The sequence below is a fragment of the Ceratotherium simum genome, chromosome 13, assembly GCF_057802395.1.
Source record: "Ceratotherium simum simum isolate JZ-2026a chromosome 13, ASM5780239v1, whole genome shotgun sequence".
In the NCBI taxonomy this organism is placed as follows: domain Eukaryota; kingdom Metazoa; phylum Chordata; class Mammalia; order Perissodactyla; family Rhinocerotidae; genus Ceratotherium; species Ceratotherium simum.
The window spans coordinates 6,302,262-6,325,766 of NC_141912.1; the positions used below are offsets into that span (position 1 = coordinate 6,302,262).

Consider the following 23,505-nt stretch of genomic DNA (forward strand, 5'->3'; position numbering starts at 1 on the left):
TCTGGTGCACTGGTAGTTTCAGAATCAGAATTCTATGATGCAGATACAAATCTGTAACACAGATCAAAAAATAATTTCCAACCTATTAACTTTAACAGAAAACTAGCCAAATTTAAAATGATTTTTAGAACAAGTCTGGGGCATATTAGAAGACCACGGCATCGTCTGTCATGCCAGGTTTGTGGACCATCACAGACAGGAGGAGGGGGGCTGGGGTTGGCTCCTTTCAATGGACAATCCTTGTGGATGTGTTGGTGAGTGTGTGCCCAACCAACGTCCCAGCTCAGCCTCAGCCATTGCAAGGACTTTACTTCCCTGTGGCTATAATCTCAGGAAGGCCACACTCCCCATCTGTCTACTTAGTAATCAATCTGGTGCTTATTCCCAGGCCTGGTGTGAAAGCCGCAAAAGCATCTTTAACACAGGGAGGACCATTCAGGTATAAATTACACTCAGGTAAATTTGCATGTTTGGAACAGAGTCAATTTTGGTTCTGATTGGGGACATGGTTCATCACCTGTCTCTGGCCCAGGTCATACCTGCCATCCCTATCACCTTTTTGGGGTTCTTTCCTCCTCATTCCCTGATAAGGCTTTCATCACTCTCCCTGGAGTAGTAGTTGTCAACCTTGGCTGCACATTAGAATCATCTGGGTAGGTTTAAAAATTCCTGATTCCTGGGCTGAACTCCAGATCGATTGAATCAGAATCTCTGGGGTGGAGGTGAGATCCAGGCATCAGGGTTTTTTTTTTAATTAATTAATTTTATTTCTTTATTTTAAGGTCTCCAGCAATTCTAATATGCAACCAAAGTTGAGAACAAATGCTCTAGCCCCTTGCTGCTCAAAGAGCGGTTGAAAGAGCAGCAGCATTAGCACCACTTGGGAGGCTGTGAGAAATGCAGAATCTCAGGCTCCATCTCAGACCTACTAACTCGGAATCTGTTAACAAGATCCCAGAGGATTTATGTACACGTTAAGGTGTGCCAAGTACTGCTCAGTTCAACCAGCTTAGATCCCCAGACTGGGCTGTATTAGAGCTTTGATTGAGTCCTTTGGAGATCCCTTGGTCTTGTTGGCTCTCCAATACCTTCTTTCTCTTTCTGTTCTCTGGCTCTTGTCTACCATTTGCCTGGTTTCATGACACTGTAAACACATATGCACCGACCCACACACATATATTTACATACATGCTAATGTCCGATAAACTGCACACATTTAAAGTGTACAATTTCACAATGAAAATAACGTATCCATCACCCCAAAAAGTTTCCCTGTGCCCCTTTGTAATTCCTCTTTCCCGATCCTCTCTCCGACCTCCCACCCCTGCCAGGAACCATTAATCTGTTTTCTGTCACTATAAATTTGTTTGCATTTTCTAGAATTTTATATGAAAAGAATCATACAGTATGTACTTTTTGGGAGGTCTAGCTTCTTTCACTCAGGCAATTATTTTGAGATTCATCCATGTTATTGTGTGTATCAATAGCTATTCATCCCAAAGCCATTTTATCTTACTGAAGAATCCAGAGCTACATAACAAGTGTCCCGCATGCAGTCTTCCCTCAGCCCTTGCAAGTTTGAGCCTTGAAACTGCTGCCCTTGCTGGGTTCCGGAGGCAAAATGCCATGGTTTTACCAGCAGTCTCTACACAGGCCTATGCCCTCTCAACTGAAATGACAGCTGCATTTCCAAGTGGGACAAACCAGAGATAACACATAAAGAAGTGACAACTGAGTCTGAGGTCCATATTTCTGAGTAAAAGCATGAAAGAATACTTTTATTTTAAAAGAAAATAATGTGAGAGTAAGTATGAAAGGACACTGATCATTTACATGCAGACAGCCCTCCACCAGAATCTCCTGAAAACATCCTGGGAGTGAAAGGCTGCTTTCGTTTTTATTCTTTTATAACAGTGGTTTAACTGTTGTGACTATTGTAATAATAAACATCTTAGCCAAGTGGGTTTTAAGTGCCTGTTGTTGAGATAGAAATCTCTTCAGGCCACAGAAGTCTACAAGTGTCATTTAGAAATGTTTTTCTTTCTTTCTTTCTTTTTTTCTGAGGAAGATCAGCCCTGAGCTAACATCTGTTGCCAATCCTCCTCGTTTTGCTGAGGAACATTAGCCCTGGGCTAACATCCGTGCCCATCTTCCTCTACTTTATATGGGAGGCTGCCACAGCATGGCTTGACAAGCGGTGCATTTGTCCACGCCTGGGATCTGAACCTGCGAACCCCGGGCCGCTGCAGCCGAGTATGCGAACTTAACCGCTACGCCACGGGGTTGGCCCCTAGAAAAGTTTTTACATGTTTTTTTTAAATAGTATGAGATGTTTATGGACTTGTCCTATAAGATATTAGATTGTATTATAAAGCTACTATAATTTAAACAATTGGTGTAAAAATAGATTAATGGGTCAAAATAGATAGCTTAGAAATAGACGTTACTATATGCATATATCTATGAAATTAATATGCAATAAAAGAAATATCGTAAATTAAGGGGAGTGTTCATTAAATTTAGCTGAGAATATTGGCTGTTTGGGAAAAGTAAATTTTCTGTATGCCAAAATAAACTGAAAATTAATTTAAAATCTGAATTTAAAAACAGAAAGCATAGGAGATCTAGAATAAAATAAAAGTGAATATTTGGTCACTAGATGAGAAAGTTTTACCTAAACAAAAATAACAGAAAAAAATCAAAAAGGAAACGATCAATATATTATACTTGATATAAATATAAAGCTTGAATTTAAGATATAATACATTTTAAAGTATACAACAAACTAGAAAAATATATGCAACAGTGGAAAATGTTAGTAATTTTTTTATATGTAAAGAATTCCAATAAATTGATAAGAAAATCATAAAGCATATACAAGAATGTCAGCCAAAGGAAAGCTAGTTCACAGAAGAGGAAATGTGAACAGAAAATAAATATATAAAAGCAATTTTTACTAAGTAGTGCAAGAACTGCAAAGGTGTAAAAGAGGGAAAATATATGTATATATAATATATATTATATATATTCATTTATTTATGTACTTAAATTTATAATACTCATTACCAGCTAATATGTGATGAATTGCCAATCTACTGATGGGATTGTAATTGCTACAATATTTTAAAAAGCAACTTGGCAACTGTATCATTAGCCTTGAAAATATTCATGGTCTTTGATCCAAAGTAATGCATCAGTCTATCTCATGGAAATAATGCAGAGATGCATCAAAAATGTATGTATAGAGTTTGTTCATCATAGCAGAGTTCATTATCCCATAGGAAAAAACTGGGAAAAAAAATCTGAAATGCCCAAATAAATTATTTGTCCACAAAATGGAACAGTATATAGCCATTAAAATATGCTTTGGAAAAAATATTTAATGATACTGGAACTGCACAGGTAGCAAGTGAAAATTGAAATGTGGAACACAGAATCATGTATAAAATATGTATAATTATACAAAAATTAATTTAAAAATATGGAGATAATTTGATAAAAATAACTGATGCATTCATCTACCTCCATTATTACTGTAGATTCCTTGCAATGACTGAAAACTATATTAAATTATATTATGAATTATATTAAATTCATAATATTAGGGATGGGGAGCAAGAAAGAATGCCACCAGCATCTCCAGAAGAATTGAGGAATTCCTCAAATAAAATAATATATATATATAAGACAAGAAGTATGATAACAGGCATGGAAGACATCCAGAAAGTCCAACATCTGCCTAAAAGGCATTTTATTGTAAGATAACACAGAAAAATAAAAGGAAGAAAATAGTCAAAGATATGAGAAAAACCCAGAGATAAAGAAAGACTTATATTGTCAAACTGAAAAGGATCATAGTATATCAAACATGATAAATGAAAAAACAGCCCACACCCAAATGTGAGCTGTCTAAATGTCAAAACTTCAAAGAAAAAGTAAATACTTTAAAAGTTGTTAAAAAATATTATGTGTAAAAGAATGAAAATAGATTGGAATCATATTTTCATAGATAAAACTTTCTTTTTTGATAGTAGATTTTAATAGGTATTATTGGATGCTAAAAGGCAAAGAAGTAATATCACAGACATCCAAAGGGATAAGGGGTTTTGATCCTGGAATCCTATTGAAATTGTCATTCAAATGAAAGCCAACAAAAAGGCACTTTTTGGACCTGAAAGGACTCAGAAATGTGATTACTTGCACATCTTCTCTATAAAAGTTATTCAGAGGTGTGCTAAATGAGAAAGATGCAAATGCAAAAGCATTAAAATTACCTATAAAAAAGTATTGAGGAATGATGTAAAACATTATTAACAACATACAAACAAAATTCCAGATGATTTCAACACAGGAAGTGGTAGGGTTTGGGTGGAAAAAGTTAAGTGAATGTTCTCGTCATATCTTGAAGGAGATCACATATATTAATTACCTTTATGCATTGACAGAAAAAAATAAGATTAAATATGTGATTTAAAATTTAAAGTTTTTCTTAACACATGAAGATATTCTTAAATTTGCTGAAATAAAAGGAGAAAAAAATAAAGCTACAACTGAAGTACTATTTCTTGTTTTTTAGATTGGCAGAAATGCAAAAGTTTGACCGCATACTCTAATGGAACACTGTGGGAAAAAAAAGATACCTTTATATATGGCTTGTAGTAATGCAAAATGTTATACAGCAGCCGAGGGGAAATTGGCAATATCTAGCAAAATTGCATTTACATTTATACTTAGGCTTAGAGAAATCACTTCCAGGGATCTGTCCCAAACACCTAAAATCCTAAAATGCCATACACACAAGGCTATTCTCTGTAGCAGTATGTGTGACAGCAAAACACTGGCAACAGCTCAAACATCTGTCTACAGGCAGCTGGCTGAGCGAAGGACGGTCAGCATACAATGGAGCAGCACGCAGCTGTACAGAAGCACTGGAAGATCCCTACATGCTGCTGTGGAAGGCTATCCAGGAGCCACTATTAGATGAAAAGAGCAAGGTGCACAAAAACGTGTATAGTTCACTACCTTTTATCTTAGAAAAAAGGAAAGTAAAGAAGTAGGTACACATTTATAAATATACACACATTTGCTTCTATTTCAAAATGTAGAGATAAGCCAAAAATTACCAAAGTTATTATCTGAGGTGTAGGCAGGGTTGGAAGTTAGACTTTCTCTCTGTGGTGTCTTTCTTTGGTAAATTTGACTTTGGAGTCATGTAAAATTATAAAATAAAACTAAATAAAAATGAAAGAACAGCAATTTCTAAATAAATAAAACCAACATAAAACAAATGAACATGACTGCATAATAGGTTAGTGGCTTAACCACAGAGAATCGTTTCAAGTTACTTTAAAACAGAGTAATTTCACTGTACATCCCCAGTAGAATATAACATAAGGACAAGAAAACTACAAAATAAACAAAAAAAGTAAACTATTTTAGTAACCAAATTGTTAGTAATAATATTGATATTGCTCTTTTGAAACTAATATAGCATAAGCAATCATATTAATGACATTAGAAACCAAGATTTGCAGATAACAGAAAAAATGCATAAACAAAATTAAAAAAATAAAAATTTACACCTTGTATTCTAACTTGAAGCCATTTCTTACATAATATTCCTTTGCAAATCATTTTAGATTTAGTGTTCTTTTTCCTAAATTTTTTATTAAAACTTTATTTTTATCTGAAAGGGTATTCCTTCATCTTTTTTTTTTATTTTAAATTTTTATTTACTTATTTTTCCCCCAAAGCCCCAGTATATAGTTGTATGTCATAGCTGCACATCCTTCTAGTTGCTGCACGTGGGACGTGGCCTCAGCATGGCGGAGAAGGGGTGCGTCGGTGCGCCCCTGGGATCCGGGCCCAGACCGCCAGCAGCGGAGTGCGCGCACTTAACCGCTAATCCACGGCCGGCCCTCCTTCATCTGTTAGTGACTTTCAGGCATGATATAATACTTAACCCTGCAGCTGCCAGAACTTGGTATTGTAACTCCTGCTGCCACAGACGGACAGCTGGTCTGATTTTCAATAAGAATGAAAGCGATAAAGGGTTTGACTGCAAAATGAAGTTTTTCTTTAAAATCTTTGTTAAATGGCTATAAGAAGATTGACTCTTATCCTTGGAGAGCATCACTCTGTGAGGTTCAGCTGATTACCCACCCTCCCAAGCCCCACCGGTGTCTGTAAGTTATCTATGCGCATGCGCTTCCTCTCAATCCTATGAGGGCGCTCTTTTCTTTTTCTTTCTGACTCAAAGGAAAAATTATTGAATAAATAAATAAGTTTAATAAATAAAACCTATTAAGTAATTCTTTAAATACTGTAATTTATTCACTTATAGCATGTCAGGATAAATTAAAACAACTTTTGTCTGAAAATGCTGCCTGGAGCCTATTGTGCAAATGTCGGTATTTTGTAAAATAATCTTGAAACTGTAAGTTGACATGTGTTTGGTCGGATTGTGTCAGGTTTGATTTGTTTTGTTTTCTTTTTTTTCATTTGAAAACAACTACAATAATTAATTCCAGGATTACCACATTCTGCCATTAAGGGATCTATATTAGCACAGGTATACTGCAGAAATCTTAATGAGTACAGACTTTTGGGGTAGGCAGCTTCTTTGTTTCTTTTCTATCCACTCATGTCAGTTAAGGTATTTGTTTCTGGACTAATAAAATCTTTGATTTTTAGGCAGAAATCAGTCTCATAAAGCTATTTTTGAGATACTTTATGTAAAATAAAAATGTTTAGCTTTGGTAATAACTTTTGCAAGCTGATCTCCCTCTAGCAAGGTATTGTTCACTGCTTTTATATTATTAGACAATGAACTTTTTCTGAATTATCTTTGTAAAACTTAACTTTTTTGTATTTTTGCCATTTGAAAAGCTTGTGGTGTAATTAAGTTGTGATCTGTAATTAAGTTGAAGATTTAAAACTGCTGCTAACTTTGTAAATTGAAATATAGCTTTGTTTTTGTCTATCATTCCTTCTGTAGCTGGAGCTGGAATCCCGTTGATCTTCTAGCTACTGTTCATTTCCTTCACAGTTCACAAAAGAAGAACGTGAACTTCAGCGAATGCAGTTACTAATTCTGTTGGGACATGCATCTGATTTCACCAAAATTAAATTATGTTTTTCTGCTAAAATGATACGTGTTGAAGACACATCATTCTGAAACTTACTCCCCATGTAAGGCTCCAAAGTGGCTTACTCAGCTGAATGCTAGGTTACTTCTCTACTTTGTCCACCACTGGGGGTATGATTATTTTAAGTGTTGGGAGATGGCCATTCTAACTACTGTTGAATGTCTCTGTTTTGGGAAGGTATAACAAGAAAATTAAAAAGAATATATATGAAGGGAGAGACTGGCTATCTCCTCTCATCTAGTTGTGCTTATGCTTTTATAACCTACAAATGGATTTTTGGAGGTTTGCTTAAGAGATTTTCCTATTTCTACTAGACCTTGCAATGCTGTTAAATGTTTCAATCAGAGTATACTGTAATACTCATAAACTCAATTCCATTATAATAAAAATATAAAACAAAAGAATTTTAGAAAAAAAGAAATTTAAATAGAAAATATCAGTAATAATTCATGATGCATCTTCTCTTTAAAAAAGAGAACTAGAAAAGAACTAGAAAAAACAACCAATGTAGTAGCAAAGAGTACTTTTGGGCCTGGATTACGGTCCTTAAATACCATTCCTTCCCCGCCCCCTCCCCACTAAAAGGTACCTGGGCGCCTTAAGAGAAATGACTCATTACAGATCTGGGTCAGGAAATGTACAAGACCAGCCTGAAATACTTCTTCCTACTGGAAAATAAAGAGTCTCTTAAAGATTCTAGGAATCATGATAAAGGAATCAGAAACCAATTTGAATGGGCTCTCACTGGCCAAGAATGGGACAATTCAAATATCAAAAATAATAGTCACTGCCAGGGATTAGAACACATGAAATATTTCAATAATCATAAATTCATAGTGATTTAAAAAATTCATTAGTCACCTTTGTAGGGTGCTAGGAACCAACTCATTATTCTGAAAATTTAGAAATAAGGAAAGAGACATGTGTGTAGACTTTCTTATATGAATACTTCCTCAAGGCAACAAAATAATTGATGCTAATAAATGCAGAATGAATGGTAGGTTAGAATATCACCATTTTGTAATCCCTAATGAAATAACGGATCTAGGCTAAAATCATTTGTTAAAAGGCTAACGGGGGATTTCATAATGGACGGATGAAACTGATAAAACCTGATCCTATTAATAAATCTAAACATCAAAAAGAGGGACAACCAGACATTGTGTATCTCCTGATGGGATGAATGCCCTGGGAAGCACACAGCATGACCTTTTTTTTAATGAGTACATGCGTGTGTATTTGAAAAGGACAATGTATTCAATTAATTGTCAATTAAAAATTAAAACTATTCAAAAATACATTAAATGATGGAAATACAGCAAAGTGTTAATTGTCTTTGATTTGTAGATCTGAGTTCTTTGTATGCTTTCATTATTTTTATTTCTATAATGAGACTTTCATCATCAGAAAAAAGTTATTTTTAAAATACAGTTGCATTTAAGTGAAACTGCTTATTTAAGTAAGAGGTTAACAAGTTCACCTTTTATGTTTTAATTTTTCTTCAAGAGCAATATGGTTGTGCTTTTTAAAACTATCAATGTCCTTTTTAAATGTAATCATAACTTTTTCTCCTTCTTTAAGGCTCCCTGTACCATTTTCTTCCCAGCACAGGCTGGACTAAGCCTTGTTCCCATAGTGTCCTATGGATACTGCAGTAACATCCGTCCCGCTATATGAAGATTTTGCTGTGATTTAATTATATATCAAACAAACATGTGATTAGTATTACTATGTGCCAGGAGCTTTCTAAGTGCGGTACAAAAGCAAATGAACTCATTAAAACTCATAACTTCCCTAAAAGGGAGATGTTATATAATCCCCATTTTATAGATGAAGAAACTGAGGAAGAGAGAAGTAACTTTCCAAAGGCTGTAGTGCTAGTAAGAGGTGAAGCCAAGATTTGAATACCAAGCTGTGTCCCAGGTAGACGGTGACTCTTGAGTCCAAGGGACCCGGTCACTGTGTCCCAGAAGCCACACAGCGTGCCTGGGGCCATGGCACCGTAAATGCCCACCGCAAGAATGAGAGATGGGGATGCACGTCTGGGGCTTGGAGAGCCAGAGAGAAGTCCTGGAAAAGGAAGGATTTACTTTTGGGCTTTGGGTTATTATTGATGGGAAGTTATAAATTTAGATGGCAAACTATGAACAGAGAAGAGTTCTATAGCTCAGGACTAGGCCACCCTTTTCCTTCCAGCAGCTGAATTAAATCTTACCTCAGAATGGGGGGGTGGGGGGGGGGAATAACCATGAATCCACAACAAGGCAAAGAAGTCAAATGGAAAACCGTGATTTTAATTTTAAATTTATTTATGATTTTAAAGGAAGATTGAGTGTGGAAAGCAGTGCTTTCTTTCCCGTTTTTATTCAGATCTGTCACTTTAAAATATAGTTGTCCAAAGCCAGGATAGAAAAAAAAAATTTACATCACCATGGAAACTCCAAAAAACTCCCTGTGTTTGATAGGCTAACAAAAATAGGAAAACTTAATCATTTGCCTCTGAAGACTTTTGTTGTTGGTTTTTTGGTGTTGTTCTGTTTGTTTTTAAATTTTTGGTTAGTTTCAGAGTCATAATGAGGTTTTACTAGATCTAAGGGGAAAAAATTGGTTCTCCACTTAGTAAAATGGAAGATACTACTGAAAGGAAAAGCAAACTGACAAATAACTCACTGCTCTAGAAACCCAGCAATCTGAACTGTTAGAAGGAGGTTGTGTGTGCGTGTGTGTGTGCTTGTGTATAAGTGTGGAGACTGGGAGCTGTGCTTCTCAGATATGTGAGAGCTGATGGGAGAAGCAAGGTCTAGATTGCTCAGAGTGGGAGTGGCAGCACCTAGGCCCTATTGACAGCTCCTAGATCCTAAGTGACCTCTGGCAAACGACCACCACCACAATAAAACTCAGGAGGATGACCTACGACTAGGATACACAACTATGTAGTGGGAAAAAGGAAAAAAGAGGAAGATTGGCAACAGATGTTAGCTCAGGGCCAATCTTCCTCAAAAAATTAATTAATTAATTAAAAAATAAAACTCAGGAGGAAAACAGATTTCACTTGGCATCATTGGTGAATGTGGCAGGATACCTCCATCCCCTTTACCCAGCAGCTCTGCCACCAGAATAGACCTTCAGCGTGCCACCCTTCCAAGGGCGACTAACATGAGGCAAGTAGTAAAGAAGACTGATCTCATTTATTTTACTATTCCTCTGGTGGGAACAGTGGGGTAGGTAAAAAAGAAAACTGTGGGCTGAGAAATTTTGGGACTCACTGATAGGGCTGATTTCAGGCCTCGGAAATTACCACTTGCCTCCCCACCCAAAGAAAGTAAGAATTTATAACAAGCCTGTAAAAATGAATGCTAAGCCTATTGATTTTAGTATCTGTATAACCTCTTTGGGAGAAGGAAGGCAATTCATCACCGCCTGGGCTGAAAATTTCCTTTTGCTTATTTACATGCTATTTTAAAGTTTAAGCAAGTCCCCTGTCCAAAGTCATTAAAGTCAAACCTAGCGAAGTGAACTCAGGGATCAAAGAACACCACAGTACCAGGAATGCCATCATACAAGTTAACTCCAAAGAGACTGCCTAACAGATTATCAGGGTTTGGTCTTGTTCTGACCCTTCCAAAAGGCAAAATGTGTCACCTTTTTAGTGAAGGGAGGAATGTGAGTGACGGTATTCGGAATAACTTTTCCTTGCGTCCCCTTTATGTAATAGCTGAGCATCACTAAAGACGGAGGGAAGACGTATGCTGGATGAGTGTAATCACTCTTCCAGGGAGTGGCTTCATCTGCAGAGCGAGTGTGACTCCAGATGGGTGTCATCATGATATGTTTTTCCATCTCAAAGTAAATCACAAGGGACAGTGAACTCCAGCAGGTTGTGTGTGCTATAGGCGTATCGGGAATAACGTCCCATCTATGGGAGTTGGGAAACATTGGAGCATATTAAGTAATGGCATTTCTAGAGTCTGTGCTTTTTTTTCTGGAAGGATCCAAAGCCACTATGTTCCTAAAAGGGTTTAATACAGCCACTCCAGAGGCCTGACTTTGTACCTATTAGCTCTGGAATAGAATGAAGCCATGAAACACAGGCAAGTGGTCCCTCAACAATTGGGTCCATTTATGTTCCTTGCAAACATGTTGCAATCCATTTTAGCTCAGACCAGCTTGGGAAGTTTATTTGATTTGTGCTATTTGCCAGTTTTGCTGGTTAAGGACTTTTTAGTGTGCTCAAATAGCTTCAGAAGATAGACTATTATTCATAAAGCAATTCCACAAAGAAAATGTCAGAGATTCTTTACTTAGCACGTATCCTCAAAGGGAGGCTGTGCCCTTGTTGGCATGCTTAATTTTTTTTTTCTTGTTTTGCAAAGAATACTTTCGTTTGATCTTATAGCTATCAACCTGGTTTTATTTTTATTTACTTATTTATTTTTAATGGCAGGACTTTCCACTGTTTATTAGAACATCAGAGAAGCTTCCTGGCTGGCATCTACTTCTTGTTTCTCTTATTATACAAGACAGGATGCCAACGGTTCTGGTTTTAAAATTAAAAGAGCTTACCCTGACCGAATAAGGATATCCGAGTTTTAGCCCCAGCTTGTTTCCTAACTTTCTATATGACCTTAAGAAATTTATGTAACACCACAGAATCTGTTTTCTCTCTTGAAATATGAGGCTACTAATGCTCCCCCTGCCTCTCCGAGTGGTGGTTACCAATTCAATTCAGCAAATGTTCATCAGGCATTAACTCTGTGCCTGGCCCCATACTAGGCTGAGTGGGAGAAGGATCCTGCTTTCCAAAACACACCATGCGGGGAGATACAGGCGTTGGGCGTTCTTTGAAGAATATAAAAAAACTTGCATACATAAAAAGCTATAAACCATACGAATTGGCAGATGAATGTGATTCTGGATTAGACTCTTCCAACACTGCTCCTTCTAGAAACATCTCATAAAAGAGCTTTGCACCTTGATTCTGGGGTCATTTACGCCATTGACAAGAATATTGACTGTGAGCTCTCTGGGCTCCCTTCTGATCACAATGCTACACCAAGTAATACTCACTTGGTAGAAAAAGGATGAATGAGCCTCTAATGATTCAGACAGTTTCCAGAGTGATGTATTCAAAGTTTGAATAAATAAGGGCTTAAAATTTTCACAGAAGCCTTATTAAAAATCCGTAAAAATTCAATTAACCAACTATGTGATTGCTGTTGTATGCATGCACTATCCTAGGGGCTGGAGAAGGTACAAAGATAAGCCACTCCTGTCTTTCCCCACTCCCCAACTAGGCCAGGTGTCCCTAGTATATGTTCTTGTTGTGCCAGGACTTATTTTAGTACTGTTTACAGTTGTAATTTGTGTTTATTAGTGGCTCATTTGTGAAACCTTTGCTAGAAGCTCTATAAGGGCAAAGATTATCTGTCTTTTCCACTGCCATATTCCCAGTGCCTAATTCAGCAATGACTCAATATTTGTGAATGAATAAATAATATTGTTTTACTACCAGGGGTAATTATGTTGTCATGGGCATGGGGGGAGACATACTATCAATATTTGTGGATTGACGGATGAATGGCTCTAGCCTGAGAGTGTAAATTCTGCTCTGAGTGCAAGGATCTCCAGGAGAAAGGGGTGTTGGTCATTGTTACCCTGGCAACACCAGGCCTGGTGCATTACTCCATTTTGTACTGGAGGGTGTAAAAGACCGTGTATAATTACAAAGCAAATAGTATAAGGATGAGTTTCATAAGAAAATATAAGCTAGTCATATTTATTTACTGTCTGTTAAAAGCTTTCAGATATAGGAAATGTATTGATTTCTTTACATTAAATTTAATTGATTTTTTTTTGTTTAAAGGAAAATGTGAAAATCACATTGAATAAAATGTTAGAAATACCAGATGCTAATTTGGTGTCAGATGCTAAGAAGGCGAGAAATATCTACACACACACGTACCCACAAACACATTCCCACACACAGCATGTATGTTTTTAACTTTTTTCAAGATGGTAAGGTGTGAGATTACAGTTACAACTGATCTATGATGATAGGTGCACTGAGCCTAAAACGCATTTACTTGATTTTTTTTTTTTTTTGTGAGAAAGATCAGCCCTGAGCTAACATCCTTGCCAATCCTCCTCTTTTTGCTGAGGAAGACCGGCCCTGAGCTAACATCTATTGCCAATCCTCCTCCTTTTCTTTTCCCTTTTTCTCCCCAAAGCCCCAGTAGATGTATGGCATAGTTGCACATCCTTCTAGTTGCTGTATGTGGGACGCTGCCTCAGCTTGGCCAGACAAGCGGTGCGTCGGTGCGCGCCCGGGATCCGAACCCGGGCCACCAGCAGCGGAGCGCACGCACTTAACTGCTAAGCCACGGGGCAGGCCCTACTTGAATTATTAAATCAATGCAGCAAACATCTATTAAACATTAAGTGTGTACCAGGCACTATACTAGGTGCTAGGGTAGAAGGTCAGGGAAAATCAGTGATGGGGATGAGGGGGAAACAAGTTATCAAGAGAAGAGAGACCCCTTGGGAATGACTGACACTCAACCAAACATAACAAGCATATATTGCCCTGGATGGGGTACGAAGCACAGGAATGGGACATCTAAATCTTTCAGAACATACTATCTGGCTCTGAGGCTAAACTACCAATCTGGAACATTCTGAATTTAAATACTGAAATGCATTCAAGAATCCAGAGTGCCTGAGTGGTCAGAAAAACACAATGAATTCACAATAAATGTCCAATTCACTCCTGCTACCTTTGTGGGTACAGTTCTTTCTCCAACCCCCTGGAGAAGGGTCCACCCCCAAATGGATCTGAAGCCCAGTTAATGCTCTTAAAGTAAAAAACTAACCAATAATTCTCCCTGTGTCCACTCCTGCCCTTACCCATGTGGTATTGTTACTGAGCCTCGTTAATGACTTAGTGATTAAGGAGGATAAATTGCGTATGAATGCAAAGCAAGCTGAAGGGCCCCCGGGAACACAGCTGAACATTCTTTATCAATAAATGCTGTACGTGCTGTGTTCTCTCAACCCAGGGTCCTAAGCCACCTTGGACATCACTTCCACATCCAGTGTGCAGTGATTCAGCATCTTGCTCACTTACTCTCTTTTGACAATTTCTGATTTCCACTTCTGGTTCTTTTCCAATGGCTCCATTCCTCTCTTTTTATCTACTTTCCAACTGTCAGACCGTCTCTCTGAGTTCCTTGTTGTGAATCAGCACATGCAAGCACAAAGCTGGGTGATTGTCAGGCTACCGTGTATTTGGCTGCACGAGGGGTTCACGATACAGATCCCCTTTTGGGGTTAAATCCTGGGCTTCTAGGCTGGGAAAATCACACAATGAATGAAATGAAGAGATGACATCTTTCTCCCATTTTAAACATCCCCTGGAAGATCTCAGTGAGTATTACTACAAGAATGTGAAAAGGTATTATCTTAAAAGCTCACACTAGAATTTTTCTGGAGGGAATGGTCTTGGAAAAGTGTGTAGTTCCCAAAAGTCTGATTGTTGGAGGAGCCTTTCTTTTTTTTTTTTTTTTTTTCCTAGGAAGATCAGCCCTGAGCTAACATCCCTGCCAATCCTTCTGTTTGCTGAGGAAGACCAGCTCTGAGCTAACATCTATTGCCAATCCTCCTCCTTTCCACGCCCCCCAAAGCCCCAGCAGATAGCTGTACGTCATAGTTGCGCATCCTTCTAGTTGCTGTATGTGGGACGCGGCCTCAGTGTGGCCAGAGAAGCGGTGCGTCAGTGCGCGCCCGGGATCCGAACCTGGGCCACCAGTAGCGGAGCGCGCGCACTTAACCGCTAAGCCATGGGGTCAGCCCTTGGAGGAGCCTTTCAAATAAAATAAAAAAGCTTACTGAACTGCTCTGCATGAGAGAATAAAGAGAATTTGCTCCTTAAGAGAGGATGGGAGAGAAGAGTTTGGAAAACAAGGAAGAACAAAAGGAAGAGAAGAGGCAGTGTGGTGGAGAGAGGCTGGGATTCGGTTTAGAGAGGAGGAGGTGAAATTTTAAGAAGAGTAAATATACTCTCCTATGTTTTGTAATTATTATACAAACCAGTGGTGCCCTAAGTGTGGTCCCGGACCAGCAACACCGGCAGCCCCTGGGAACTGGTTGGAAATGCAAATTCTCAGGCCCCACGCAGACCTACTTGACCTCAGGGTGCTGCACAGAAATCTGTTTTAACAAGCCCTCCAAGTGATTCTGATGTGCTCCAAGTTTGAGAACCAGAGTAACTCTTTCCCCCCTCACCCTCCACACCAAATTGCAATTAATGGCTGGACACTCACAAATGTTTTGTGTGACTGTTTCTAATGTTTCCAAGGCAGCACAGTTGTCAGCACTGGGAGAAATAGGATTCCTAGAGGCAGAGGTGACTGTAAGGATATCCCCAAGAAATTTGCAGAAATGTTTGGTCTTCCACAGCCCACGGAATTAGGGGGATCGTGGCAGTTTCCCCTGTGTTCTGGGGAGTGGGGTGGACCCATCTGCCACGTTCCTGTAATAAGCCCGCTTCCTGCTTCCCACCTCTCGTGCCTTCTCCATCAACCCTCCAATACTCCCTCCTTGCTTCTTGTTCTCAACAGATGACTTTGCTTCATACTTCACTTAGTAAAAGAGAATCACAAAATGGGAACAACCTCATCCTCCTTCCACTGAATCTAGAAAACCTGCACTTTCACCCATGTTCTGCTTCGCTCCTGTCACAGTGGAGGATGGATAACCCGACCTATCAAGGGCCCTTCGCCTCTTCCCTGGATCCCACCCTCTCAAGGATTTCACTCCCTACGTTGGTGCTTCTCAACCTTGGCTTAAAGAATCACCTGCAGAGCTTTTTAAAAACCCTAAAGCCGGGCCGGCCCCGTGGCTTAGCGGTTAAGTGCACGCGCTCCACTACTGGCGGCCTGGGTTCGGATCCCGGGCGCGCACCGAAGCACCGCTTGTCCGGCCATGCTGAGGCGGCGTCCCACATACAGCAACTAGAAGGATGTACAACTATGACGTACAACTATCTACTGGGGCTTTGGGGGAAATAAAAAAAAGGAGGAGGATTGGCAATAGATGTTAGCTCAGGGCCGGTCTTCCTCAGCAAAAAGAGGAGGATTAGCATGGATGTTAGCTCAGGGCTGATCTTCCTCACACACACAAAAAAATAATAAAAATAAAACACCCTGAAGCCCAGGCTGCACTGCAGACCAGTCAGAATGTCTGGGTGGGAAGACGGTGGCTCAGCAGTTAAGCTCCCCAGGTGATTCCACTGCACAGCCATGATTGTGAACAACCACCCTTTCTCTGGGCAGTCAACTCCCTTTTTCCTGGTGCATCTCCATCACCATAAAATTATGCCCACTCTATCCTGTCCCACTCTATCCTGTTTTTAAAAAATTCTCCTTTGAGCTTCATATCACCATCTCAGTTTTGCAGAAAGTCTTCTTGAAGGAGATGGCGATACCTGCTATTTCCACTTTCTCACCTCCTGTTACACTGTAGCGTGTGCCCATCTCTCTGGCTTCTGTCAGCATCACTGTAGTAAACAATCTTTCCAAGTTCCCCAGTGATTTCCATATTTTCACAACGTTGACCACTTTCTTTCCTTAGCCTATTCAACTCATCAGCTGCATTCCAGAAGAGCTAATTGCTGTCCTCTTGAATCAATTCATTATCTGGCTCTGTAACACCATGCTCTTCTGATTTCCTTTTACCCCACTGGCTCCTCCTTCTCAGTCTCCTTCTCCTTTGTCTAGACTCTAATTGTTGATGATACTGAATCCAGTTTTGTTCTTTCTTTACATTTCTCCTTGAGTGACTGATGGTGCCCATATTTACATCTCTAGCTCAGCCATCTCCTTTGGGCTCTATATTCACTTATTCAAGTGCCTACTTGACCTTTTCACTTGGAGATTTCACAGATATCATCAAATTAACCGTTCTAAATCTAACTTAACTCTTAATTTCACCCCTAGATCTTCCCCTCCACTTCCCCCAGGCTTCCCAGCTCTGAAAATGGCATCACCATGAACCCCGTTGGTCAAACCAGACACTTCGAGTTATTCTTGGCTCGTCCCTCTTCTTCACTTCCCATGTTCAATCTCCTTGCGATTTCTGTTCTAAATCCAAAGTAGATCTCCAACCCATCCCTACCTCCTCATCTCCACTGCTATCACCATAGTCCAGTCCATCATCATCTTTGTCCCTGGCCACAGCTTCCAAACTGATCTCTCTGGTTTTATTCTCACCTTCCTGCAATCAGTGACACGTAGGGTAGGTCCATCTGCGCCTTTTCTGTAATGCAGCATCTAGCCCGGAGGCCATATTATCTCTAGATCTATGACTCTTTCTGAACAGAGGTGCCTGGAAGCTGTTCACCATGGATGCAACTGCAGACCAAGGCACTGATCAGCTAGTTAAGCGTTGTCAGTCCTGAATGGCCTTCCTGTTAAGTCAGTGTGTCAGGCAACATGACTAACCCTCTTCACCTCTAGAAGAGTGGCCACATAGGTTGAAATGCATGTAGACGTACATCATTTTACACAGATGATGTAATCCAGAAAAGCCGCAAACAAATCAAAGTTTGAGTAAATTATATCATTCTTTAAATACCTTGGGATGCTGGATAGTTATATGAAGTTGTGTGATTTTCTTTTTGTAATGCAAAGAGTCAATAACAAACTCATGGTTTATTTATACGTATGAATTTTTAAAATACAATTTTCTTACAATAGGCCACCTCTTACATACTCCTCCATCTCAGTCTCCTTTGCTGAGTTCTTCTCTACCAGACCCCTAAATGGTGGTGTTCTTCAGGGCTTGATACTATATCTTCTTTCCTTCTTTGTCTGTATTTTCTCCCTACGTGCAGATAACTCCCAAGTTTACAACTCTGATTCTTATCTCTAGATTCACATATCAGGATACCTACTTGTCATTTCTGCATGGGTGTCTACAGTTATCTCCAATTTAACATTTTCAAAATCTTAGTTTGTCTCTACACCTTTGCTCCCCTCAGTCTTTTCCATCTCTGTAAATAGCACCCCATCCACTCAGTTGCAGAGTGCCTTCTATCTGGTTGACAGGATTTCCATAAACAGGACTGCACCTTTGAACTGCACATGGCCCAGTTAACACCTCCTGCTACCATCTACCTTGAACTTCTGTTTCATCCATAGGATTACTGAGTACAAGATGATGGGGGTGGTAGGTGGGGAGTATAGGATTAGCTCAGTACCATCTGCCAACACCATTGGACAGATAATTCAAAGAAAAGGTTAGTAGGATCCAGGTTTATGTTATATATGAGTAGAAAACATTGTTGTTCACTTATTATCTATATGTAAGTTCAGATCAACCCTGATTCAATCACAACTCTCACAAACAAGAGTCATTCAAAATCAGCAATACTATAGACTCACTTGGGAAAACATTGGAGAGCAATGTATAGGGAGTAAGATGATGTGAGACGTCTCCTGTGCCATGTCAGCTTTTATGTTTCATTACCTTCCTAAGATCTAAAAATACACCCTCTCCCATCAATGCTGCTGCAACATTTGCATTTGCCTCTGAAACTTAAAATGAGTCCCACACCAAGTATAGAAGCAGGGGGCAGATATGGAAGGGCAAGAGATGGGGATGGGGAGAAAATACTGTGTGTGCCTGAATTTTTAAATTGAATTGTTGGAGAAATCTTTGGACTTCACTGGGTTTATTTGGATATAACTAGATTAAGCTTCTGCAGCAGACAAAAAGGAAGACTCAAAACAGCAGTAGAGTTGAGTTGTATTATTTACATATTTTCACATGCAGAGTTATGGTTTATGAAATTTGCACCCACTATACATATAAACAAATGTATAGGATCCTTTAGACATTCAGGCTTTCTGTTCTTGAATTAGAGAGACAGTTCCACTCTGAACAGGTTCAACTTTATTCTATTTTTCTGAAGCCAGATTATGGCTCCTAATAGTTTTGAAAGTCAAGTTTAGTAAGCCTATTTGTTTACAGAGCAATAGTACACACAGAGGCAATACTATCAACATGTATCTCCACAATTAACTAACTGTGCAACCTTAGGCAATCTTCAGTTATTTCCTGAAATAAATGTATAGCAGCATTAACTTCATAATACAAGTTTTGTCCTCATACACATTGAGGACGAATTTCATATCTTTCTCTCTCTTTTAATCGTAGAAAACCATGTATGTAGGAAAGAGACATGTCTTCTAGAACAAGTCTGCTATCCCTCCAAAATGAGATGCATTGGAAATGTATGAACTATTTTGTTTTTTGAGAAAAATAAGTGCCTTCCCCTTACCTTCACACCAAGGATTGAAGAGAATGTACGTGTCTGTTTCTGGGTTTCGGCTGGTGCGGATTATTCCATAGGGGGTCCAGACAGCAACGTACATGCGGAATTTCCCCACAATGCACTCCGGAGAGGACTGGATGGACAGTCGGACAGACCTGTCCTCTCTCATGACAACTTTGGCCCCCCACTTGCCACTTTGAAGCTCCGATACGACAGGAACCGGGATGTACGTTCCCTTGTTCTCCTGAGGGTAGAGACCTATAAGAAGAAAGAAGAAATACAGTATTGAGTAGATCTCACAAACCATTTTTGTTCTTACTCTGTCCTCTTACACCTGAAGGTGGAAAGTGATTCATTAAACTTGAAATCGTAAGACTTGGGTTTGAATTTTATTTCTGCTACCCAGTAGTGGCATGATGGTAGTCAATAGTCTTAACTTCTTTGAAGCTCAGATTTGTAATGTCTAGATTAAAAAAAAAACAATACTTACAGGAATTTTTATTGGTTGATTAGTCAGTGAATTGAAATAAGATGTAGAAATACTAATCTGGGATGCAAAAACAGAAACAGAGCTTATAGTGTACTGTGAAGTTATCATTCCCTGAAATTCTGACCACTAAAAAGTTAGAATTGCTTTTTTAGGGACAAAAAGCAAATGTTTTTTGTTTATTCTGAATACAATTTTATTATTTGTTATAGAACTTCTAGTAGGATTATATCTATAGGTTGTCCAATGTAACCATTTTCATATTCAATTGAAAAGTGTTTATTGACAATCTCATTAGTGATTCAGGCTTATGTCATGGGCAAGAATTCAGGCCCCAGAGGCAAATAATCTAGGTTTGAATCTTTGCTCTGCTACTTCCTTATCCTTGCAACTTCTGACAAACTACTTGACCTTTGTAAATCCCTATATCCTTCTCTTTTTCTTCATCAGTAAATGAAGATAATAATAGTAGTTACGGATGAAATAAAATAAAACATGTAAGATGTTTTGCACATAATTTCTCATGCATAACAAAGTTTTAGCTGCTATTTCAATAGAAGATTAAACATCAGGGCATTTTACCACATTTCCAGGTTCATCATACTTATGTACAAGCCACCTCAGGGCAAATCTTCTCTTTAGTGCTGCCAGTTGGGACCAAATTCTTATTTCATGGTGTTAACCTCAAAACTAAATGTTACCAATGAGTTCCTGAAAAATCAAAGTCTTCACTGTATATAGACAGTCAATCTCCCAGCATTCTTTAACTCTTTAGTTTACAGTTTAGTTTACAAGATAATCAAGTGCACAGATATTTTAAACTGGAGCAAATCTTTCATTTACAAACTTTTCTAAAATGTAGTAGACATTTGATTCTTCTTGACTTGAAGAAAAATACAAATCAGACTAATAAGTCTGCAAATTATTTTGATTGTAAGCAGAAGAAACTTTAAGAGCAAAACTTATTCACTTCAATTGTTTTATATAAAACAAGTAGAGGATTCTACATTAAAACAAACAAAAGCGATGCTTCATTTTGGCCTCTCCAATTACTGAAGTCTTTAAAGGATTCTTTGGTAGGCATATTGCTGGAGATAAAGCATTCTAAGGAGGTGGGTGCATAAGTTACTTCTGTGTAATTCTGTGAGATGCTTAATCTTAATAACAATAATAATTTACACAGTGCAGGACAAGGAGAAAGAATAGAACCCCAGTGCTTTGCTATGTGTTGCTGGTATCAGTTAATCATCACTCAGAATGAATATCATTATAAATCCAACAAAGCCTTACAAATGGTTTTCTGCCAAGGTGCAACAGTGTGGATGTGGTGTTCTTGGGAACACATGGGGTTCAACCGCCAAAAAGCCTGCACACAAATCCACCTGCAAGAGCTGATTGTTCCAGAGGCACCTCTGTCCCCATATTTCCTGTGTATGCTCCTCCTTGTGCAAGTTCAAACTGAGGGATGAGGTGGCCCTTTTCTCTGGAGGCATTGTTGCTCTCCAGAGCCCCCATCACTGTTGAAGTGTAGACATCAAAAGCACTCTTGCTAGCTAAATGGGACCATAATTCATTTATTACAGTGGCTCCTGGCAACTGTTGCCACTAAATACTGGCTTGGACTTAGAATACACTGTATCAAATATGACACCAGTTTAGTAAAAATAAACTTTTAGAGATTAAATCTATGCAATAGTGACAGGCTTAGATTGGAGAAAAAGGGGTGAAAGGGATTTTAAAATGAATTACATAAGCATGCGCCTTTAGGAAGAGCAAAGAACTAGGAGAGTGCATGAGAAGCCGTGCGCTGTGTGCTACGAGCCTCAACTTCCCTTTGCACTAACGCCCACTTCTGTTAGGAACACTGAAGTAACTACGACAATCACTAGTTCCCATTATGACACTTCAAACTCTGATTTCAGACTCATATTAATTTTTACCTATCAAATTCATGTTACAAAAAAAAGTAAAGAAAAAAGAGAGCCATGTTCATTCATGCTGGCTTTGAACCCAGTCACAACTTAATCTAAAGACTAATTTGTTTAAACATTTTTCATTCACCCAGCAATATCGCCTACTATGTGCTAGGCGTTATAAAAAACCGTGAGAGCGAAACCATTATCATCATCCTAATTTGACAATCAAGAATCTAAGACACAAATTCATCAATCAGTTTGATGCCAGGGTGATGCAACTAGTAAGTAGTGGGGTTGGGATTTGAACACAGTCAGCCTGGGAGTTTAACCACTATTTTCTACGGCAGGTGTATATGTAGAAAATGCTTTGACGTTGGTGAGAACTGTGTTCAAATTCTGACTCCACGATTAGCTATTGGTTCAACTTTGGGCAAATTCCTTAATTGTCTGAACTTCCATTTGCTTTTCTCGTTGTAGTTTTGTTCTGGAAACGGAAAGAAAATAGATTTTATAATATAATGAAAGCTTTATGTCTGGCACACAGCATTTATTGTGTGTCTTTTAAACAGCAACCAGAAAGTAAAGATCGAAGGAAGAATTGCTGATTTCCCCCTCTGATTCTAACCTGAAGAAAAGAGGGTGTCCCAGGGAGGCCAGTTACTTTTGTTGAGGGAACTATTGTGGCCCAGGGGAAAGCAATTTGGCTGGCTCTGACACTTACTGTGTGATTGTGGCAAAGTCCGTATCCTCTCTCAACTAAAACTTCATTTATTCTGCAAAATGGGGAAAATAGTGGTCATGGTTTGTGATAGGGAGGGCTGCTCAATAAATGGGAGTTATTGTTATTGTTATTTCCCCACTTTCTCAGCTTTCTGATTCCTCTAAGTGGTCCTTTCTCTGCTCCAGGAGTGGGAAGCCAAGATGGGTTCACTGATAGCCAAACCTACTGCACCCAAATCTACTTTCAAAGTCTGGTTTATTCCAGATTCAGAAATCTTGAGCTGCCTGATTTTTCTGTCAGGAGAACAGGAAGGCCACCCCTCACCACACACACACACACCTACACACACACACACCCCCACACACAAAAGTAATGGCATTCATTAACCAAAAGCCTTAATAATTCCAGAATCATCATGAAGAATCACCTGAAACCTGTCCCCTACTCATAATTTCTGAGTCATTTATGGTCACTGTAATCTCCACTCAAGCCTTAGAGCAGGAGTCAGCAAACCAGGGTCCATGGGCCAAATGTAGTTTCCCATCTATTTGTGTAAATAAAGTTTTATTGGAACACAGTCCAACTCATTCATTTGTATGTTATTGTGCTACACCAGCAGAGTTGAATAGCAGTGACAGAGACCATATGGTCTGCAATGCCTAAAATATTTACTATCTGGACCTTACAGTAAAGGTTTGCCAACCTCTGCCTTAGAAAATTTTATATTTTATTTATTTAAGGAGTGATTTATTATAGACACTCAGCATTTAAGATTTGGGCCTGAGAAAAAATACCATCACCTAGTTTTTCCTTCTGAAGAGAAATATGTTATTAAACCAATAACAACATCTGCACTACTATTAGTCTACATTTAGTTTCCTTAAAGCCTCCTAGTTAAATTC

General features: G+C 38.8%; 1 protein-coding gene across 1 annotated transcript in view; it reads right to left on the bottom strand.

Annotated features, from left to right (window-relative positions):
• Positions 1-23,505, bottom strand: part of F13A1 (coagulation factor XIII A chain) — a 160,971-nt gene that overhangs the window by 89,461 nt on the left and 48,005 nt on the right. Inside the window, exon 4 of the mRNA XM_004432146.3 lies at positions 19,486-19,737. Coding sequence (XP_004432203.1) covers positions 19,486-19,737 — 252 coding nt within the window. The remainder of the gene's footprint in view (positions 1-19,485; positions 19,738-23,505) is intronic.